Raw genomic sequence first — 19,565 nt, 5'->3', positions numbered from 1 at the left:
TAAATATTTTGGATTCTGATGACGTCATAAAGTTCAAAAATTGGATTTTTTTGGTAATACAACCAAATTTGATCCGATCTTTTTGGAATTTTTTTTTAAACCCACTAATTTTGGGTCATTCTTTTCAGCTGTGATGTCAGTTTTTCGCTAGGTATCACTTATGTGCTTCATTCCGGGACCACGACCCGGACTTATTAAGTCTGAACAGTCCAAAAACGTTGAGAAATATTAGAGTTATTCAGAGTTTCTAAGACTTATTAAGACTTATTAATTCTTCAAATATTTTTTCCGCCGAAAATTTTTTGATGAATTTTAAAACATACAAAATATTTTACAAGTTGGCATTCTTTTAAAAATGATTTTATGCATTCAAAGAAATTGCAAATAATTATGCAAAATAAACTTTTAAAATGTTTTAAATCATACTTACTCATTAACTTCAATCTTTTACAACCATATTTTACGACGAATTTCCTTACCCAAGAGGAAAAATACTTTCTCTGGATTATGATTTTTATTTTCACTATTAATACTCCCACATTATATATACATACCATAATTCGCAACGTTTCAAAATATCTTCTTCAAAAAGAAAAAATTGTCCTTCACAAGAAAATAAATAAAAACACCATACAAAATTTATTCAAGATTTTTTTTAATAGAAAAATGACTAAATAAATATTTTTCTAACAAGAGAATGAAAAATTATTTGAGATTTTTCTTTTTTTTTTTTTGTATAATAAGTTTTTTCTCTCTCGTTAATTCTTTTAATTAAATCAACATTATATGTATTTCTCTCAAATCATTTTCTCATTTATATAAATTATCAAATAAAATAATACAAATATTTAATAGGTAATAATTATAATAATTAATTAAGGTAATAATAATATTTTATAATAATAAAAAATTATAGCAAAGAATATACTTAAAAATAAAATTCAAAATAAAAAAGTTACTTTTGTTGTCATTTTATTCAAGCGCGGATCTACGGGGGAATTATGGTAGACTTGACCTCTCCTCCCACACTGAATACAATATTTTGTAAAATACAATTTTCCACTCAAATCTGACAGTGAAAGAAAATAAGGTCATAGGTAAAAACAATAGGATTATAAGTAGTTTAAGTTCGTGACCCCTCACAAAATTTAATGTTAGATCCGCGCCTGCTTTTATTATTTTACCCCGTAGAAAATCCTTATTAAATGTAATTATTTTTATTATTTTAAAATACTGTATACTTCATAAAAATAGAGTGGGTTTTCTTAAAACGAAAGAAGAATGTTCTCCGAGCAAAATAAAGCTTTTTAGAATTAAATCATTGGCATCCAAAATTTATTGGACCAGAAATCATGGATTAAAGCCATACTCTATTAACGCGTCAAACATACGTTTTAAGATAGGTTAAGTAAACTAATCCAGGGGCAGAATTTGGATACCATTTCATCATAGACCCCTTTTCTTTAAACCCTCATTTATTGGAAATGAAAAATTATTATTTTAACAAACGGTCTTTATGAACAAATTGCCTGAAATAACTTCGACAAATCTTGATATGAGATTTTGGACGAAATATCAGTTATCAGTTATTGATTGACCTAAAACTTCAGGGATAGACATTTAAGAATAACCTGTACACTGAAATAAAAAATACTTTTCGACACAATAAAACAAATACTGACATCGAAAAAATAATGAAAACTATTTAAGAAATGGAATTTTTTATTTTATCAATAAGTACATTGGTAAGTAAGTACTATCGATTATCGATTACCTTTAGAGGTTTCATGCTCAATCAATTATATATGGCGTTAAATTATGAAGTATACAAATTTTAGGTGCATACCGAATATCTTTCGTAGTTTCTAGCATAAAGTGCACAAAAACAATTCACGCATTCTTGCTCATTGAATTGTCTTTTTTCCTTATAACGTAATCACAAATACTTTGTCCATTCTAAGCATAGAATTATTACTGCTACATCCAAATTTCTTATTCTCATTTAAATGATATAATAATCGCTTAGGCCGATTTTTCAATTGAAATCATATGTTTTGTTTTCGGATGTCAGGTATTGGACGCATTCAGAATAACAATTTCACACCTACATGACATAGAGCTTCAAGTGTAAAATGAACTTCAAAAATCATAAAGCCTCTTCTACAGGCAAAGTCATATGTCGTATTGTTGGATAGTTGAAGTCAGACGCAGCACAATTAACCCTTGTCTATAATTAAAATCGTATACGATAGTTATTAAGTTTGTGTTTAACATTTCTTTTTCGATAATATGGTATGCGATTTTAATTGAAGAATATTAAATAAAAAATAATAATTAAGAAAACATTAACGTCTGTCATTACATAACCTCTACACATGTCAAAATTATAATCAAGGTCACATATTTAGTTGAATAAATTCGTTTGAAGTTTTGATGATTTCTGTAAATAAGAAATATGATCAAAATAAGCTACTTGAAATCTTCTCTTAAATTATAGGATTGCCTTAAACGCTTACACGCTTACTAAATACAAAATGGCTGCCTATAACGTAAACTGTTGAAAGCGTACACGCGTCTAAGTCATACTTGGTCATACTCAACCTTAATGGTTCCAGAATTGAAAATTTATTTCCGATATTAAAAATAAAAGTATTGTATATTATATTATATTGACATTTACATTTAGGAGCTAGTTTCTTTTTTGTATAAAATTGTACAGTTACCAACAAAAAAAATAGGAGAAACGAATAATACGACACTATCAATAGTGCACAAGACAAACGAGTCAAAGCATTTAAAAATGCAATATTTTTAATTCAAACCTTTCGAGGGTGCCTGGCAAACACCATTAGGAATTGCCATTCGAAACTTTTCTTTAAAATAAGTTTAAACACACATAGTGGTTAAACTTATAAACTCTTCTTTTATGCCTTTGTGAGCTAAAAGATTTTTATATGGTAAACCTTATCCTATCGGAAATGTCATATTTTTCAGAAGATGCTGACGCTAAGGTTTCTTTAATTTATAAACTTTCAGCAAGGTTTGGCCTTTCATAGGTGCCCACTTATTTTGACTTGCATTTTAAGTAAAAATCAAGCACCTTCAAAATCTAATATTTGTTTAACGACACATGGACTCTGAGCCTAATACGGTAAATTTTATTGTATAATATACCCGCTTTATAAAATCAGTGATAGAGCTTTTTTTGTGCAATATCGATAGTGTTCGTGAAAAAGAAAAGATGAATGATGATAAATTTACATTCCACAACTAAAAATTATATTTTAATAAATGAACGTAAATTATTTATTTATATAAAAAATAAAACAGTCATTAATTAATTAAAAATAAGATCATAAACTCATAAGCAATAATAATTAATAATAATACAAAATAGAGATTAAAATTCATCGTATTTTGAAAATATACGATTATTACATTCCCAAATATTCTCAAGTAAGTGAAAATTAGCATAAAGCAAGATGCAACCCAAAATACTATTTGTTTTAAAAACTTGCTTCAATTGTTTAAACAAATCGGAGTATAAACGATTGCATTCAAGCTAACTTGGTAACAATTTGCTCCCAATCAGGTGCTGCCGCTTACGAATTTTACACATAACTGAGAATGTGAAGAAGCAAAACATACTTCTTTTTTTGTTTATTGTATTTTATCAAAGAATGGTACAAATTATTCAGAACTACTCATCTGATTTTCTATCAGAATACGATGAATTATTTTATAAATAACAACAAAAAAAATGAATGATTATTGGAATTGAAGTCCTTAAACCTAAATATGGCGCGCTTTTTTTTATATTTTCAAAACAAACATATTATACCATTTTTTTAACAATATTTTTAATAAAAAATAAAAACACATATTTTGGTACCAAACTTAACTACTTTTTAACATTATTTAAACCTTAGAAGAAGGGGTTCATTTGTTTTCCTCCAATTAATGAAAATATTTTGTAATAAATTTTTAGCACCGAAATCTTAACTGTCATAGATCGGACTAGTTATGAAATATTACCCTAGGAGTGTGTAAGTACAATTAGAAAGTCTGTATACACACTCAAAAGTTGAATTAGGCGAAAAAAAATTGAATGTTAACTTCCGCTCTTTCCTCCAATAATTGTCGACATCGAAATATCGTAATCGTGGTTCAAATTTTATTTTATTCGTGCTTCTGTTTATGGCATACGATCTTCTTAGAAGAATTGAGGAGAGCATTTTATACAAGTAACTTACATTTTAAAAATATCTCAAATAATTTACTAATATAAAGCAAAAGAAATCTGTATGCAAAATAATAAAAATTCAGTTGAAAAGGAAAAAAAATGTAATAAAAACCATATTAACCCAGGTGAGTCTAAAAAAGGTACCGCCCTATATTTGTCGTGTACATTTAAAAATACTGAAAAACTGTATATCTAATTTTCAATTCTATGATTATTTTACAAATTTTTACAATATAGATAGGCTTTTAACAACCAAATTTTTACATTAAAAATACACCCTGTACATGAGAATATTTTATAGTGTGATAAGTTTGGACCAAAATTTTTTTAACACCTAATATATTAATAAAAAAAAGGTAGGTACCGTTTAATAAATACTCAGATATCCTGTGAATAAGAGACGCTGAAAATATTGACGAATATATGATTTTTTCTAAAAAGTGCATTTACGTAAAATGTAAGAGTCTAAGCTTAAATCGAATCAGATGAATAAGTTAAGTCATATCTCTAGAACGCTCGTGTAGCATGATAGAAGTAGTATCCAGATAGGTATGATTGCCAGACTCGTGCGCATGGGAGGAGGGGATTTTGGGGGTCAACTCCCCCTTGGGGGGTCAACTCGTTACTTGGAATGAAGAGGCGTTTCCAAATGTTTACCAAATGCGTCGCGTTCTGGTAGTTTTGTCTGTGACAACAGCAACGACCGAATGCTTCTTTTCAATTTTGCGTCGTCTCAAAACATACCTTAAATCGGGAATGTCTGAAGATCGGCTAAATGGTTTAGCCTCGCTCAATATACATCGCGATGTAGAGGTCGATGCACTTATAGTTTTGGAAAAGTTTTTTCCTGTACCTTGCAGACTTAACTTATTGAAAATCAGATTTTTTTAATCCATGGTAACATGGCTAGTCCATTAATAAATGCAGTTCATTGTAATGAATCAAACAATATCTAATACACTCATTCCTAATATTGTTTTTATAAAAGAACGGGTAACTTTTCGACCACGAGAATTGAAGCAAGCAACTTATTCGTTTTGAGGCAACTACGTATTTTCATTTTATATAGAAACGATCACATACTCGTTAATTTAATCAGCTCTTAGACTATGTGTAATATAAAACTAGAGTCAACGTACATCAATCTTGCAGGTTCAAATTTTCAGAAATATTGTTTGTTAGACAAAAAAGACCACAAGTTGATATATTTAAGAGTGCTTGATTCTCTTCAAGTGTTTAATTCTTAGTTATCTACTGAACTATAGTTATGAAAGGTCTGTAAAATTGAAGCCCATAAACTCTAGAATATAAAGAATTGATAGTTCACCAGTCAATAAGTATTTTCTACCGTAAATGAAATAAAATCATAAATGACTTAAAAAATTTCCCAAAATAGTTTTTAATCGCTGTACACGTTAAAACTCAAAATTACCTAATTCTAGGTATTCAATTCAGAGCAAAATTGTCAAAATCATTTTAATTTCCAAAATCAGTTACACAATATACATTACCACTGTTTCATGCACAATCAGTAAATTGTATATTTTCACTTTCAAGTAACAATGAAAATAGAGCATAAAAAACAATATTATGTAACAACAGAACAATATGGAAGCCATACTGAAGAATTAATTGTAGTATCCGCTAATTATACTTTTAAAACATTTAACACAACAACTATAGGCTAACCCTATATATCATACATAAACTAATTTTTTGTTTCTTTAAAGCATATTACAATTCTTTCTCAGTTTCGATTTAAAAAAATATATATAATACTATTTGTGTGAATTTTACATTTTTTTTGTCCCCATAGAAACGCCCATTTTAGTTCTGCTTACATAATTAATTGTTCTTACTTGAAATATGAAAATGCTGATTATTTCCAAACCAACTTAAAAAATGCATAGATTACGGTTACGATCAATTTTCATTCATATTTCAAATTCCGAATTCTTTACATTCCTATCGATGACAGTAAAAAAAAATGAACGGTGCAGATTATTTGTTTGAGCGTTTAATTAAGAACACAATTTCGATAGTGACATATAACTAGTGCAAAAGCAATCACCTGACCTGGTTTTATAAACAGATACACTTGGCACGTAATCAGGAACGTAAGAAATCTAGGCAAACAAAATGCCCAATTTTAAGGATTATCAATACACAAAATCAGTCAATACGTGTTTAGTAAGATTATCCGAAGAAAAACAAGAATGAAATATTTCCCGAATTTAAATTATCAAATAAATAAATGAAATCTTGGAGTTGGAATGAGAAGGCGTCTCTCTTAAAGTGTTTATGAAGATTTTTACTTCAACTCGAAATCTTCTGTGATAAAATTTCCCCAACTGCATTAAATTCATCATTCCCAACCAGGTATACCAAAAGTCGAGACAAACAAAAATTCAAGTTTATTTTTAAGATTATTCGTTATCACAATTGATCAATACCTGTTGGAATAATTAACTAAAATCATGAAATTAGAAATAACAAGTGATCTTGAAGTGTCCATAAGGTTATTACGATCTGATAATTTGCAAGACATAGTATCAAAATGTAATAATAATCGACGAAGTTAATTGACTGTAAACCAAATGTAATAATATAGAATGTAAAATGACCGTAACCTTCCACTGCAAAACCCAAATAAAAATTCCTTTCGAATTAAAATAGAGAAAGTTGATTAAGAATTGACCTCTCTTTGATGGTTTTTTTTTTCTTTTTTCTTTTTTTGATTATATAAAAAATAATAGTAATAGTCAAATATAAAATCTAGAAGATTACCAATAATTAATAATAATAATATTAATATACAATCTATACATAAATTTTTAAATTGTAAAGTTTTTTTTTGTGTGTGATTCTCTTTTGTTTGTTTATTTATTCGCTATGATCATCATCTTGTTCCATATCATCAGGTTTATCAAGATCATTGTCTTGTTTGTCACTATCTTCATCTAGATCTAAGTCAGCTGAATCCATATCTACACCACCGCCATCTTCATCATCAATTTCAATTTGATCATCCTATAAATTTTTTAAAAATTATATCAGTAAAATATTTCTGAAAAGTTTAAAAAAAAAATACATTCAAACAATTTTCCTTTCATTCTTATAAGTATAAATTTTAACAAAACTTTTAAAATTAAAAGTGTCCTGACATTTAGTTTAGCAAGTTTTTGAAATTAATTATTTATACTAAAATCATCTGACAGAGAGCAATCTTGAAAATTTCAAAGTGAATTTTCGGGCCTGATAGTAAAGTTTAAATGATTCAAACTTATAAATTTTCTAGACTCATTGACACGAGAAGGGTTGTCCCAAACGCCCCTTTCATCTAGGCCTGTCATTTCTAAGGAATGGCTACGAGAAGCTCATCCTGATTACTGGGACTTTGCGCAGGGCATGCGACAGACCAAACTTGATATAGCCACAGCTAAGTCATTCAGTTACCTAATAGTTATTGGAGCACAGTTGAGTTTGGTGGTGGGACTTTTGACAGGACACTCATTTCCTACAGGAAACTTTCCACAGGAAACCCACTTGGTTTCTGCATCTGCAGAAACCTACAGGGCGTCAAGTTTAGAATGGTTTGTTCTGTGTGGCGTTTGTTTCGAGTGACAGGTTGTTCTCAAGGAGGGCACCTGCAGAAACCTACAGGGCGTCAAGTTTAGAATGGTTGGTTCTGTGTGGCGTGTGTTTCGAGTGACAGGTTGTTCCCAAGGAGGGCAAAGAAGATCCCTTGGTCTAGGTGCGAAGACCTCTTTACGCCTTTACCTCTCTAATGTATTGTTATGACTATTATTTTGCTAAATATGAGTTATTTTAAAACAGAATAAAAAGATCGAACCAGTTTGAATTGAATTATGCGCTTTAAAAACGCACTGTAAATACTACGTTTCTAGAAATATACAAATACCCTACTACTCCTTCATTCGGTATAATAAACCGATCTACAACTATTACCAAACATATAAAAATATTAACAAAAAATATGATAAACTGGTGAGAATTTTAGTCGGCCTTCAATTATATAATCGTTATCGGCTATAATACTCAAATTCTCACCATAAAACATTCATGCCACCCAACAATCACACAGTCTATATCTACAATTAAGTGGAATAAACAAAACAAAAAATTAACCCAACCACCAAATAAGATAAAATTAATTAAAAAATTATTTTAATGGACTGACTGCGCCACCGAGGTATAATATTTTTGAAAAATATTCACATTGTTATTATTTCATTTGTTTCTTTGGTATTATGTCAATCTCTTTTTTTTTTCGTCTAAATCAATTCAAATGATAAAAAAAATCTTGCTTCATACAAGATTTGCAAAGCTCGCTATTTTAAGGCGCGAAAATTTATTCATATCTCCTTGAAAAGTGTTTCTGAAAATGATGTTTTTTATCAAAAATAATTAGGATGAACCAAAATAACAGGTGCGCTATTTTTTATATCGATATGTAAACATTGAAAAACAACCGATTATGATATATTTTTATTCAATTTGGTCCTTTGCAATTTATTGGGACTAGTTTTTGAATTCAACATCAATCAAGTGGCCTTTCTTCTCTCGATTGGCCAAAACAAAATGTGAACTTATTACTGTGTTTTCCATTACCTTTTCCAGCATCTCGAGCGGATAACGACGATTTCGGCACAAATGTTAACCTTGAGCTCGTTAATATTGTCTGTCGGTAATATACTTTGTGTTAATTGCATTTTATACGGACACAAATGCAAATCATCCTTCAAAATGTTCTACAAAGTTTTTTCACTGACACGTTGTAGCAGTCAGCGCTCTCTCTGACTGCTACAGCCAATTGGAATGCTTTGGTCGTTGATGAACAGCATATTGACGATTTCCTACTGTCCCGTATTCAACAAAATTTGATACCAAACGATGACCAGTGTTTTCAGGCGTACAGAAATGTACAGCGTCAGTATTTCGGCGCGTTGTTTAATCGTGAAGCGATGATGGTTAAAATTGTACTGAATTGTCATTTCAAAAACATGTCTAATCAATCAATCGGTTGACAAATGTCAAAATTATTCAGTGATCACATACCGACATAAAACATGGCGCACCCTGTAGAGTAAATACTTTATAACTCGCGTTTTTTTACTGCTTTCTAAAACTACCTTTCTTTACCTTTTAAGTTTAAATGACCACCAAAAATTAAGAATACATAAGATTTAATTTTTTGAGATTTCTCACGTGTAGAGATAGTACCATATATAGACATTGGAAACACAATAAGTGAATTTTTGGATTTCTTTTAAAATTAGGAACAATTTTTTGTGAGAAATTACATCTTAATATTACGGGGATGGTCGTATAACCTTAAAGAAATTATAATGTAACCAGTTTAATTAAAACCCCAAGCGAAAAAAAAACACAAAAAACTGAATTAGCAAAATATTCATTTCTGATTTATAATTAAGATACCAACTTTAAACTTACTACAAAACATTCTACAAATGAATTTCAAAAAAAAACGTTCAAAGTTATATCAAAAATCCCCTTCCACAGCAAAACGTTTTGCCTGAAAAAAACTTTTCCAAAATTTCTTTTTTTATAATAACAATGGACATAAAACTCGTTTCGGTTTATGAGTTATTAGGAATTTTATCAAACCTCAGAGGCGATGGTCATAGGGACCAAAGGTGGTGATATAAGTGTATCTGGCATGTATACTTTGACGAGCCGCATTGCATCGACATTCTTCGGTGAACGTGACTTGTTCATAAGTAGATCTCGTTGATTTTTTCGTAATCGTGCTTCCTTTGGACTGTAATAGTAACCGGGGTATTTTCGTTTATGTTCCAAATCAGCGTCTCTTGCTTGCTTGTAATAACTTTCTTTCATGTCCGAACTTAAATTTTTCCATAATACACCAAGGCGTACTGATATATCTTTATTACTTTCACCTAAAAATAAAAAATAAATTATTTTTTTCTGTAAAAGCAACCTTTTCCCAATAATAGTCCAAAAAAAAACTCGTTTGTCGAAATACATACGTGGATTCTCCGTTGCTAAGCGACGTCTCCATTCATTTGCGAATATCATAAAGGCATTTGGTGGCCGTGGTATTTTACCGCCTTTACCCTCATCTGATTGATTTTTAATAGGAATATACTTCAATCCACTAGAACTTGTGCTCGCTTTCGGTAATGATGATGATTCTTTCGATGTGAAAATTCTATTTTTTCTTTTTAATATTCTAGGTCTTGTATCATCAGGCTATAAATAAAATATTCCATTAAAATTCATTTTCAAAGTAAACGGAAAAATTAATTTATATTTACCTCTTCCTTTAGTAGTCTATTTTCCCATTCATTATTAGTAACCTGTTCATCGTCAATATCTTTTATATCTGGGGGCTCAATTTTTATCTAAATAAAACAAAAATTCAAATTCAAATATGTTATTTTGAACATTTTCATGGCTTATATATGTCGCAACCAACTAGCGTAATTAGCCGTTCAAATAAAAATTTAGCCATTTTACTAAACAGCGCCATTCTGAACGATATTCAGTCATTTAATCAAATAGTTATTCTAATAACTTGGATCGATAACACACTTTCAATGTGGCGTCGGCAAGTAGCAATATTGTTGTTGTTTCTCACAGTTTGATTGCGTTTACACAAAAAGAGTGTAGTGACAATAACTTAGACCTAAGTATAGTTCTATTAAAAACTGGCTTTAACGGAGTATTAGTACACAGATAAAACGACGAAATTTCAGAAATTCCAATTTCTTTGAGAGATGCTGCGGCAAGCCAGTAACCTTTCGATGGCTGAGGATTTCAAAAATGTAGTTTTAGGACTGCCGGAACCAGAGTTGTGATAATAGATGCGTTTGTTTTAAGACCAAAGTTGTTTGAGGATTTGAATGCCATGGAAATTAAACTTGCGTTAACAAATTTGTATTTTAATTACTTACATGTGCACTTTCATATTAATTTACACTATATGATCTCATGATTACCAAATCACAATACGTTACATTTTAAATTATGTAAATAAATAATTTCTAATGTCAGATATTTCATCTTTTTTTGTCAAATGGTCAACCTATTGTATAAATGGTCACCCTATTGTATAAATGGCCTAAGCATCAGCCAACCAGTTCATTAAATGTTGTATTAGATGCTATGGCTGAATATTTGAACCTCGTCGTTTACTAAAAAAGCCTAGGCTGTTAACTGAATTAAGCTAATTGGCTAATTAAGCTAGTCGGCTACGTCGTTAGGACATATATATATAATAATTACCTCCGGTGGCAGATCGTCGTCATTTTTAGAAGATTTAACGTTTCCATTAGTGGTAGGTTCATTCAAAGGTTCGTTGGCTAATTCATTCTGAAAACAAATTGAATATTTTTAAAATATCGAAAAATATAATACTGGGAATAGTTTGTAAGCATAGAACGGCATCAAGAGTAAAGCAACTAAATCTACCGAAGGCATAGCCCCCAATACGAAAAGGACACAAAGAGGATAGGGAATGGAAAACTGCTCAATACAGATGAATCCGCCGAAGATATTACTTCTGTATTATCTGGTCGGGAAACATTCAGAATGGCTGTATATCAAGTAATTATAGACTTATGGTTTAATTTCAATAGGGTATTTCAAGAAAGAATTGTGTAGAAATTTTTACAGTAAATTTTTAAGCAAGTATGTTATTAACGATGTATTCTGCTGATTTAGAAAAGTGCTTTCTTGATGAATTTATCCATCTACGTTCTTATTTAACAACGATAGCTCGAGCCGAAGAACTGTCCCGAACAACCGAAAACGGGATCTTACAAGTTCTAAGAAATAATAAAAGGTCTTTATTGGTACATTTTTATAACGGAGGGCGCTAATTTTTAACCTGGAAAAAGTGCAGTGAAATTTTGAAACGCTCTATATACACTGTGGTTAAACGAATAAATTTAAAAAAATAACTTACGACTGTATGTGACATTTTTCGTTTTTTTCGATGTTTCATTTCTGTTTCGTCTCGTGCATTGCCAGAATCTTTCGATGAGGTTGTCCCTGTATTTTCCTTATTTTGTGTTTCATCATTCTCGTTACTTTGTATATCACCTTTTTCATATTTATTTCGAACCGTACATAAACCTTTAACTTGTAGCGTTTCAGCTACCTCTAACATACCATCAATATCATCTTCTAAAACTTTGATTTCGCCACGGTACATAAACTCAACAATTAATTTTACATCCTTAAATTTCATTTGATTCATTATAATTACTGGATGTGGGGCTGAGTGTACTTGAAACAGTTCCTTAAAAATAGAATTACAAAAGTTAATTTCGACTCAAAAAGAAGTAAAATTTTTTTTAGATTAATACTTGAAGAGAATCAAATTCTTGTCCGCCGGCTTAATCACCTTTGAACGAGAAATATATTGCAGGGTAAGATAGGTATGAAAAAAAATTTTTGAATTCTCAAATAGGCTCGATTTTGCGAATGTACAATTTAAATAGATATTTCAACTATTTGCCCAGTGGTCAAAGAAACCCGATTTTTGTTTTTATGAGTCAAAATTACTCTAGAAAATGATTTTTATATAAATCAAAAACAAAAAATTTTCTTGATTCCTGGAAATTTTCTTAAGGTATGAGTTTCTGAGATATCGATTGAATTTGCTCCGAGATATCAAATGCAGCTAGTAATATTAGATTTAAATCAAGTACAAAAAGAAGTTATTTAGGAGTGATTTTGGAAATATATCAAAAATTACTCATTTAATCGTAAAACGAGCTAAATTACTACATTTTTAGGATCTAGAAAATTATTTTTATCCAAATTTATCCCTTAAAAATCACAAATTTGTGGAATCTCGTTAGTATATATAGGTAATCCAAATTGTCCAAAAAAAATATCCCTAGGCTACCCCCTTAAGTAATCTAAGTTGATTCCTAAAATGTTTTATTTCATGAGATTGGTTCAAATAGAGACCAGAAATTCGAGGTCACTACACCATGCAAGTCATAGATAATATGACTTTTGAACATGCAAACATCAAATAACCTTTTTAGAAAAAACACCACATAAGAGTTTTAACCATATTTTGCAAAGTATATCTAATCATGGATTGTTTTTATCGAATATTATTTATATTTAACCCTTAATAGGCTTTCTTAAAGGAGAATTTTGTTTTATCTTCTGTTAAATAGGGAAATTTTAATATTTTTCTTATATGACACGGTTTTATTCTCATAGAATGCATTCATGTAATTTTGCACAATTGTAACAATTGTTAAAAATTTTAACATAATTCAGATGAAAAAATTTCAAGAAAATTGTCACCTTATTGAAACTTACAGAGTGTTTTAAGGGTTAAAAGCTATTTTATTAATAATATAAACAAATTAAAATAATAGATATGCAAAATATTTGAAAATACTGATTTAATGGAATGTACAAACTAAACAAATTTTATAATGTCTGACAACTGAAAAACCTGTTGTAATTAAGTTTCTGAAAAATCAAATAGTAACTATTGTTTGAACTAAACCATTCCAAAAACATAAACAATAATATAAAAATGTTTTGGTAAATTGGAGAAACATACTTGAAAATAAGGACTGCATGCAGATAACACCATTTTATGGGCTTTAAGAAATTGTCCCTGGCATGACAATGTAACATCAACGAGTGTTTGATTTGCAAATTGTTCTTGAAAAACATTTACAAAATTTGCTGTATGATTATTCCAACGCAGATTAAACTGCTGCAATGGTGGTGCAGCAGCCATAATAATGTCTTATTATTTCCAACTTTTCAAAACTAATTATTGTATTGAAATCAAACGACGTTTCTGAAAAATAAAAATCAAAAAAAACGTACACGAAACACTTTGTTAAAACTTTCACATAACTATTTATTTCAAAAATAATTTATGAAACACTTAAATGAATATTCATATTTTCCACAAAAACATTTTAATCAAAAATTATAAAATGGAAAAATAAAATAAAAAAAAAAAGAACTCATAAAAATTATAAGACTTTTAATAACAACAAACGCCAAATTTTCAACTATCTAAAGGTGGCAAAATTGTCGGCTTGTGTAAAAAACTGAATATTGAAAGAGTATTTAAGGTTATATTAAAAATATAATGAAAATTTATAAAAAAACTTACAACAAATATGTTAATTATTCTTCTAAAAATAATTAATATTTTACATATTATTTACAAAAACAACAAAAACGTTAGGAAAAATGTGACCATCATGGCGCCATTTTTATTAAACAATACCATTTATATACATTAAATTATAACAATAGAAAAATAATTATTTTTATTATTCTTTACCTAAACAATTCACTGTACACAGTTTAATTATTTATTTAAATATCACAAATATTACAATTATTTTTGTTTCTGATAACGTACGTCCTTGAAGAGTTTTATTTGTTACCGATTTCTGACTGTAACAATCGCAGGATGTGGAGCCAACTAGTGTTACTAACACTAGTTACAAATTTTAGCGCGAAATGTAACAACAAAAAAATACTTTTATTTTCAATTAATTATTATATAATCGATTATTTTTTTGACATTATTTCATCAGTAATAATTTTAATCAAATATTTAATTAATTTATTCAATTGATTTTAAATTACAATTATAAATAAAAACATTAAAAATATGTTTACTATCTCTTACTATCAAATAGACATTTTTCAAGAATGTCTACATGTTGAATCGAATATAGTTATAAAAAAAAAGTTGATAAGTTTTGAGAGAAGAAAATGACACGTATCATAACAATGTAACAATTTTTTTAACGAATTTCGTATCTTTTGTTTACCTTTATAATAAATTTTTCCAAAAACAATTGTTTTTGTCTAAAAAGGTTCAAATTACAATAAATTTTATTTTTCGAATATTTTGAAAATAAAAAATGAAATTCGATAATCCAATTTCTAATAAATTTTTAACAGGAATGGATTTAGACATGACGAAGTATGATGTCCATTTGACCAATAATTAGCTAATAATCATTAAACATTATTCGCCCTCATACCTCCAGACGGACGACCGTCTGTTTTGGGTCAAAATTACTCTACAAAATATATTTTATCCAAATTGGAATTGTTGCAAATGCCTGTAAAAAAACTCCTTTAAAAAAATTAGAAAATCTTGCTCTGAAACACATACCTAAGTACCTAGCACAAGGTATTGTGGCACGGATTGCCATTTGTTTGGAATATATTATTATCATTATAATCCGTCATTGATTACAAAAACGTTTAGTTTTTAAATAATAAATCACATTTTTTTAAAAATTTAAACTAATTAATATAATGAAAACAAATTACAAAAACTTTTAAAATATATGAAATTTGATATTTGTGTTTTTATGAAAATAAAAAATCAATTAAAAATATCCACATAAAATTATAAAAGACGCCTACATCAATATCGGGAAAATATGTCAGTTGAAATATTACTACAATTACCGTGCAAACAATTGCAAATCATTTGGTGGGTTGTTTTTAAACTAATCTGGTTGATTTCTTCTAACTGCAGTATATGAAATTAATGTTTCCCCAAAGAAATTTTAACTTTTAAAAATTATTTTACAATTTATTAGGTTTTAGCCATAATTAGGGCTTTCAATGTATCAATCACAAATTCTCTGGTGGGAAACATAAAGATTGCATATTAAAGAGAACGGCCCCATATGCAATCGATGAGTCTGATCCAAGATAAATATTATAGTATGATCTATGATACAAGACCGAATGTACCTTAGATCACACGTAATACCGTACGTACCGTAGATCACACATAATGTACCTTAGTTATCACCTTGTAATCTTTACAGTTTACTTAAGGGAGTTTGTGATTATTACCGTACAGATTTTTTTATAAGACATCCCACCTCCGATTTTCCTGATCTACGGTAGGTAAGGGTTTTCTACGGTAATGGAATTAATGATGATTCGGTTCTTATGATATAGCGCACATTTAAAAAAATAAGTATTCAATGACTTATTCTAATCATATATCGTGGGCATGCGTAAAAACTATCACAGACAAAAAGGCAATCCCGCGTATACACAAATACCCACGCCGCCATTTTAACGTTGGGTTTTAGTTTTCATTGACATAACTTAAGTGCATGTTTTATAACTTGTAAATATGGAATAATTAAATAAAAATATAATTAAAAAGTTTTAAATTATTTTATTATAAGCAGTCCATTTTCATATGAAAACGTTTTACATTGAATGAAAGGAAAGTTTCTGTTTTTTACGAGGAATTTATTACAATTGAGGAAAGTTTCGTATAATATTTGGCACGACATTTGGTTTTCTAAGGCGGAGCCGGGCTTATCTAAGATTATAAATATTATATTTGATTGCCTTCCAAGGAATCAAACATGGCCCACAAAACATTCTAACTGAAAATAAGTGACTGATTAAACTACTTTTGCCTTACATTTTGTTATGAATATGATATCTTATAAAGTGTGATATTTTTTATTTAAAAAAGTTAAGTTTTGTAGCAATTTTTAGTTTTGATAGACTTAAGACGGATAACAGCCACTTTTTTGACCAAATTCTCAAAAAAAAAAAAAAAAAAAAAAAAAAACTGTATGTATAGGAAGAATAATGGTGCTTTCATATATAGAGGTTTAAAAACAAAAATTATACGAGTCACCCAAAAATAGACGCATGCAATTTTGTTTATACAACAAATTACGAGCAAAGCCATAATGTAGAAATATCTCAATAACCAATTAACCCACATACATTCAGATTCATATTAAAATAACGTTTATGGACCTTTATACAAAATCTACTGTACAATATATTCAATATCAATCTTATATATTATTACTTTAGCAAGTTTTTTTCTGTCCTCCCCTTATCTTCCTTATTCCTTTATCAAATTCCATGGTTCACTCCTCATTTTCAAGCTTATTATGTCTAGGTTTGACGAAAAATATACTCACCACTTGTACCGCTAAGGTAAACCACGATAGACAAATAATTTGAACGAAAAAATAATAAAAAGTTTATTAGGAAAACATGTTAGTTTTTACAGATGCTCTCCTAATACTCTAGACATATAATACTCAAAACATTATTAGGCAAACATGTTAGTTTTTACAGATGCGCTCCTAATGCTCTAGACATATAATTACTAGTTTTAAAACATGTTCTCCTAATATTAATTTAAGAACTTTTGATTTTTTTCACCACTTTTTTAGATACGGGTACAGGATATAGCCACGTATTACGGTAACTACGGTAGTGGGATTCCACACGGGTCGAGCTAGTAATCTTTATTGTTTGATAAGGAACCACAAAAAAAAGTTTATAAAAACAATAACAATATACGAATTATTCTTATTCATATATCAAAAATATCTGGACCAATATACAATGAATCGAAATTTTTTTATCCATCGAATATTTGTATCGTTTCTGAGTTACGTTCTAGTGTTTAACCATTTCGAATATTATGTTACGTATGCAAACGTGAGTTGCAAAATTAAATCACATGTAATACAAATACACACATACCTATTTATTTTTTAGATGGATTTCACAACTTGGTTACTCGATACAAATGGAATTGTCGAATCGGAGAGGAGTAAATTAAGATTTAATGATTGTGGTGGTCGAAGATCTTTGATTCATATACGAAATATGGGGGTAGTGCCGGAAGTTTTTAGGTTCCCACAAAATGTTTCTGTAACAGCTACGTTAGAAATACTTAAGGATATTGAAGAACCAATTCAGGTAAGCGAAGTTTTTTTATTGTTGGATATTTAATTTGACTTTCGAAAATTGGAGACCTCTAACTGGCTTTAAAATTTTATTGAATGTAAAAAAGAAAAGAATTGATTTGTGGATAAGTGTTTTTTAAAGCAATTTTTCATTGTCAGAATTTTGTGTAATTTTATTATAGTCCGGGAGACAGCGACCTTTTTGTCAAATGATCAAAACATAATTGAAATTTCGTGAGTGGCTTCCCTTTGGTGAGTCTATCAATCTTCTCTCTACGATTTTATTTCGAAAGTGCTGTGTTTTTAAATGAGCATGATAACACGTCCCTTGCACCTAATGTGTATATTAATTTTCAGACTGAAATTACAATGCGAAAAGATATTCCATACATGGGATTTGTCGAACTTCCATGTTTAAAATCGTTTGGTTCGTGTGCGTATGATAATATATGCGAAATGTTGGTGTTAGGAAGAAAAAATGCTAATAATGTACAGAAAAATTCAACAAATGCATGCGCCTGGGTGAAATCATTTGGAATACCATGTTTTTGTCCTTTGCGGAAGGTAAGATTCAAAATTCAAAAAATTTTATATGTATACGCTAATTGGCGCGTAGCCCCAGCTCGAATAAGTCCCAAAATCTGTATAATTTGCATATAAGCAAAACGCTCAACATTATGAAATCTGTAAAACTTAACTATACCTTCCAGGAATTCTTTAGATTTATTCAAGATATAAGACGAAATTATATAAAGTCGTTTTTTCTCCTTAATTATTACGCCTCGTGACTTCTAAAACATACCCTTTGTTTATGTTCACAAATTCTTAATCCGATCAACGCCACGTAGTTGAATTGGGCTATTTATTCAAATAACTTATCTAATAAGAGGTTCTTCGGCCTTTTAAGGGATATATGCGTTACCTTAGAAGAATTTTAATCTATTAAACTACAGGCAACGACTAAAAAAATCGCCTAGAATTTCATAATGAAAAGTCTCTACGAATAGTTTTTTAGGCAGATACAACAAGCGTAGCAATAACTAGGAATATGACTAAAACATATCACAATATAGTGTTTCGCTGATTTTTAGAAAAATTTCCTATTTGTTTCCGAAAACCAAGCAATCATTTATATCTTTGAAAATACAAAATTGTAAAAATTTTTTATTTCAGGGTGTATATAAGGCAGATAAAACAAATTTACCCTTGGCTGGATCTTTGTTACCACAATGGGTAGAAACTGGAAAATATGAAGTTGATTTAAGAATATTAAAAAATCATCGGTCACTTGGATGTTTTACGCTTAGTTTTACGATATTATAAAATTATAAAAAATGTATATTTTCAAATTAATAAAATATATCACAAAAATCGTAAAGAGGTTTCAATTTCTCTTTATAGGTCCTTAGACTAATTTTTGTAATAAAATATATACATATTTCGACTACAATGTAATCATCATCAGTATGATAAGTGACATTGTGACACTTTCCCTTTGAAAGTGTAGGGGTATTGATAATAGTTTTGAGGCTAGTTTGAAATAT

General features: G+C 29.2%; 2 protein-coding genes across 4 annotated transcripts; one reads left to right on the top strand and one right to left on the bottom strand.

The window, feature by feature from the left end:
• Nucleotides 1-7,074: 7,074 nt before the first annotated feature.
• On the bottom strand, nucleotides 7,075-14,673 carry LOC123297895 (zinc finger and BTB domain-containing protein 14-like). 3 transcript variants are annotated; one of them, XM_044879715.1, is made up of 8 exons: nucleotides 14,589-14,673; nucleotides 13,845-14,090; nucleotides 12,216-12,551; nucleotides 11,534-11,620; nucleotides 10,564-10,650; nucleotides 10,276-10,498; nucleotides 9,893-10,185; nucleotides 7,075-7,273 (listed from the first exon to the last, which is right to left on the bottom strand). In XM_044879715.1, the coding sequence occupies exons 2-8, from the start codon at nucleotides 14,025-14,027 to the stop codon at nucleotides 7,127-7,129; spliced, it is 1,356 nt and encodes a 451-aa protein (XP_044735650.1). In that variant the 5' UTR covers nucleotides 14,028-14,090; nucleotides 14,589-14,673; the 3' UTR covers nucleotides 7,075-7,126. The 3 variants fall into 3 exon arrangements, with proteins under 3 accessions (XP_044735650.1, XP_044735649.1, XP_044735651.1); XM_044879714.1 differs by lacking the exon at nucleotides 14,589-14,673 and having other exon boundaries at nucleotides 13,845-14,157; XM_044879716.1 differs by lacking the exon at nucleotides 14,589-14,673 and having other exon boundaries at nucleotides 9,953-10,185; nucleotides 13,845-14,154.
• Nucleotides 14,674-17,654: 2,981 nt separating this feature from the next.
• LOC123297950 (ganglioside GM2 activator-like) lies at nucleotides 17,655-19,344 on the top strand. The gene is made up of 4 exons (XM_044879789.1): nucleotides 17,655-17,770; nucleotides 17,831-18,034; nucleotides 18,379-18,585; nucleotides 19,195-19,344. The coding sequence occupies exons 1-4, from the start codon at nucleotides 17,675-17,677 to the stop codon at nucleotides 19,342-19,344; spliced, it is 657 nt and encodes a 218-aa protein (XP_044735724.1). The 5' UTR covers nucleotides 17,655-17,674.
• The last annotated feature ends 221 nt before the right edge of the window (nucleotides 19,345-19,565 follow it).

This window comes from Chrysoperla carnea, chromosome 4, assembly GCF_905475395.1.
Source record: "Chrysoperla carnea chromosome 4, inChrCarn1.1, whole genome shotgun sequence".
Lineage (NCBI taxonomy): Eukaryota > Metazoa > Arthropoda > Insecta > Neuroptera > Chrysopidae > Chrysoperla > Chrysoperla carnea.
Note: the sequence above shows the minus strand (reverse complement) of the source record. Positions and strands in the feature narration are given on the sequence as shown.

Bases quoted from the DNA above. Each gene is read 5' to 3' on its own strand.
- LOC123297950 (XM_044879789.1), top strand. From the start codon at position 17,675: ATGAATCGAAATTTTTTTATCCATCGAATATTTGTATCGTTTCTGAGT. The intron at 18,035-18,378 runs GTAAGCGAAGTT...ATTAATTTTCAG, and splicing joins ATATTGAAGAACCAATTCAG to ACTGAAATTACAATGCGAAA. The intron at 18,586-19,194 runs GTAAGATTCAAA...TTTTTATTTCAG, and splicing joins GTTTTTGTCCTTTGCGGAAG to GGTGTATATAAGGCAGATAA.
- LOC123297895 (XM_044879715.1), bottom strand. From the start codon at position 14,027: ATGGCTGCTGCACCACCATTGCAGCAGTTTAATCTGCGTTGGAATAAT. The intron at 12,552-13,844 runs GTATGTTTCTCC...TCTATTTTTAAG, and splicing joins CATGCAGTCCTTATTTTCAA to GAACTGTTTCAAGTACACTC. The intron at 11,621-12,215 runs GTAAGTTATTTT...ATTTGTTTTCAG, and splicing joins GAAAAATGTCACATACAGTC to AATGAATTAGCCAACGAACC.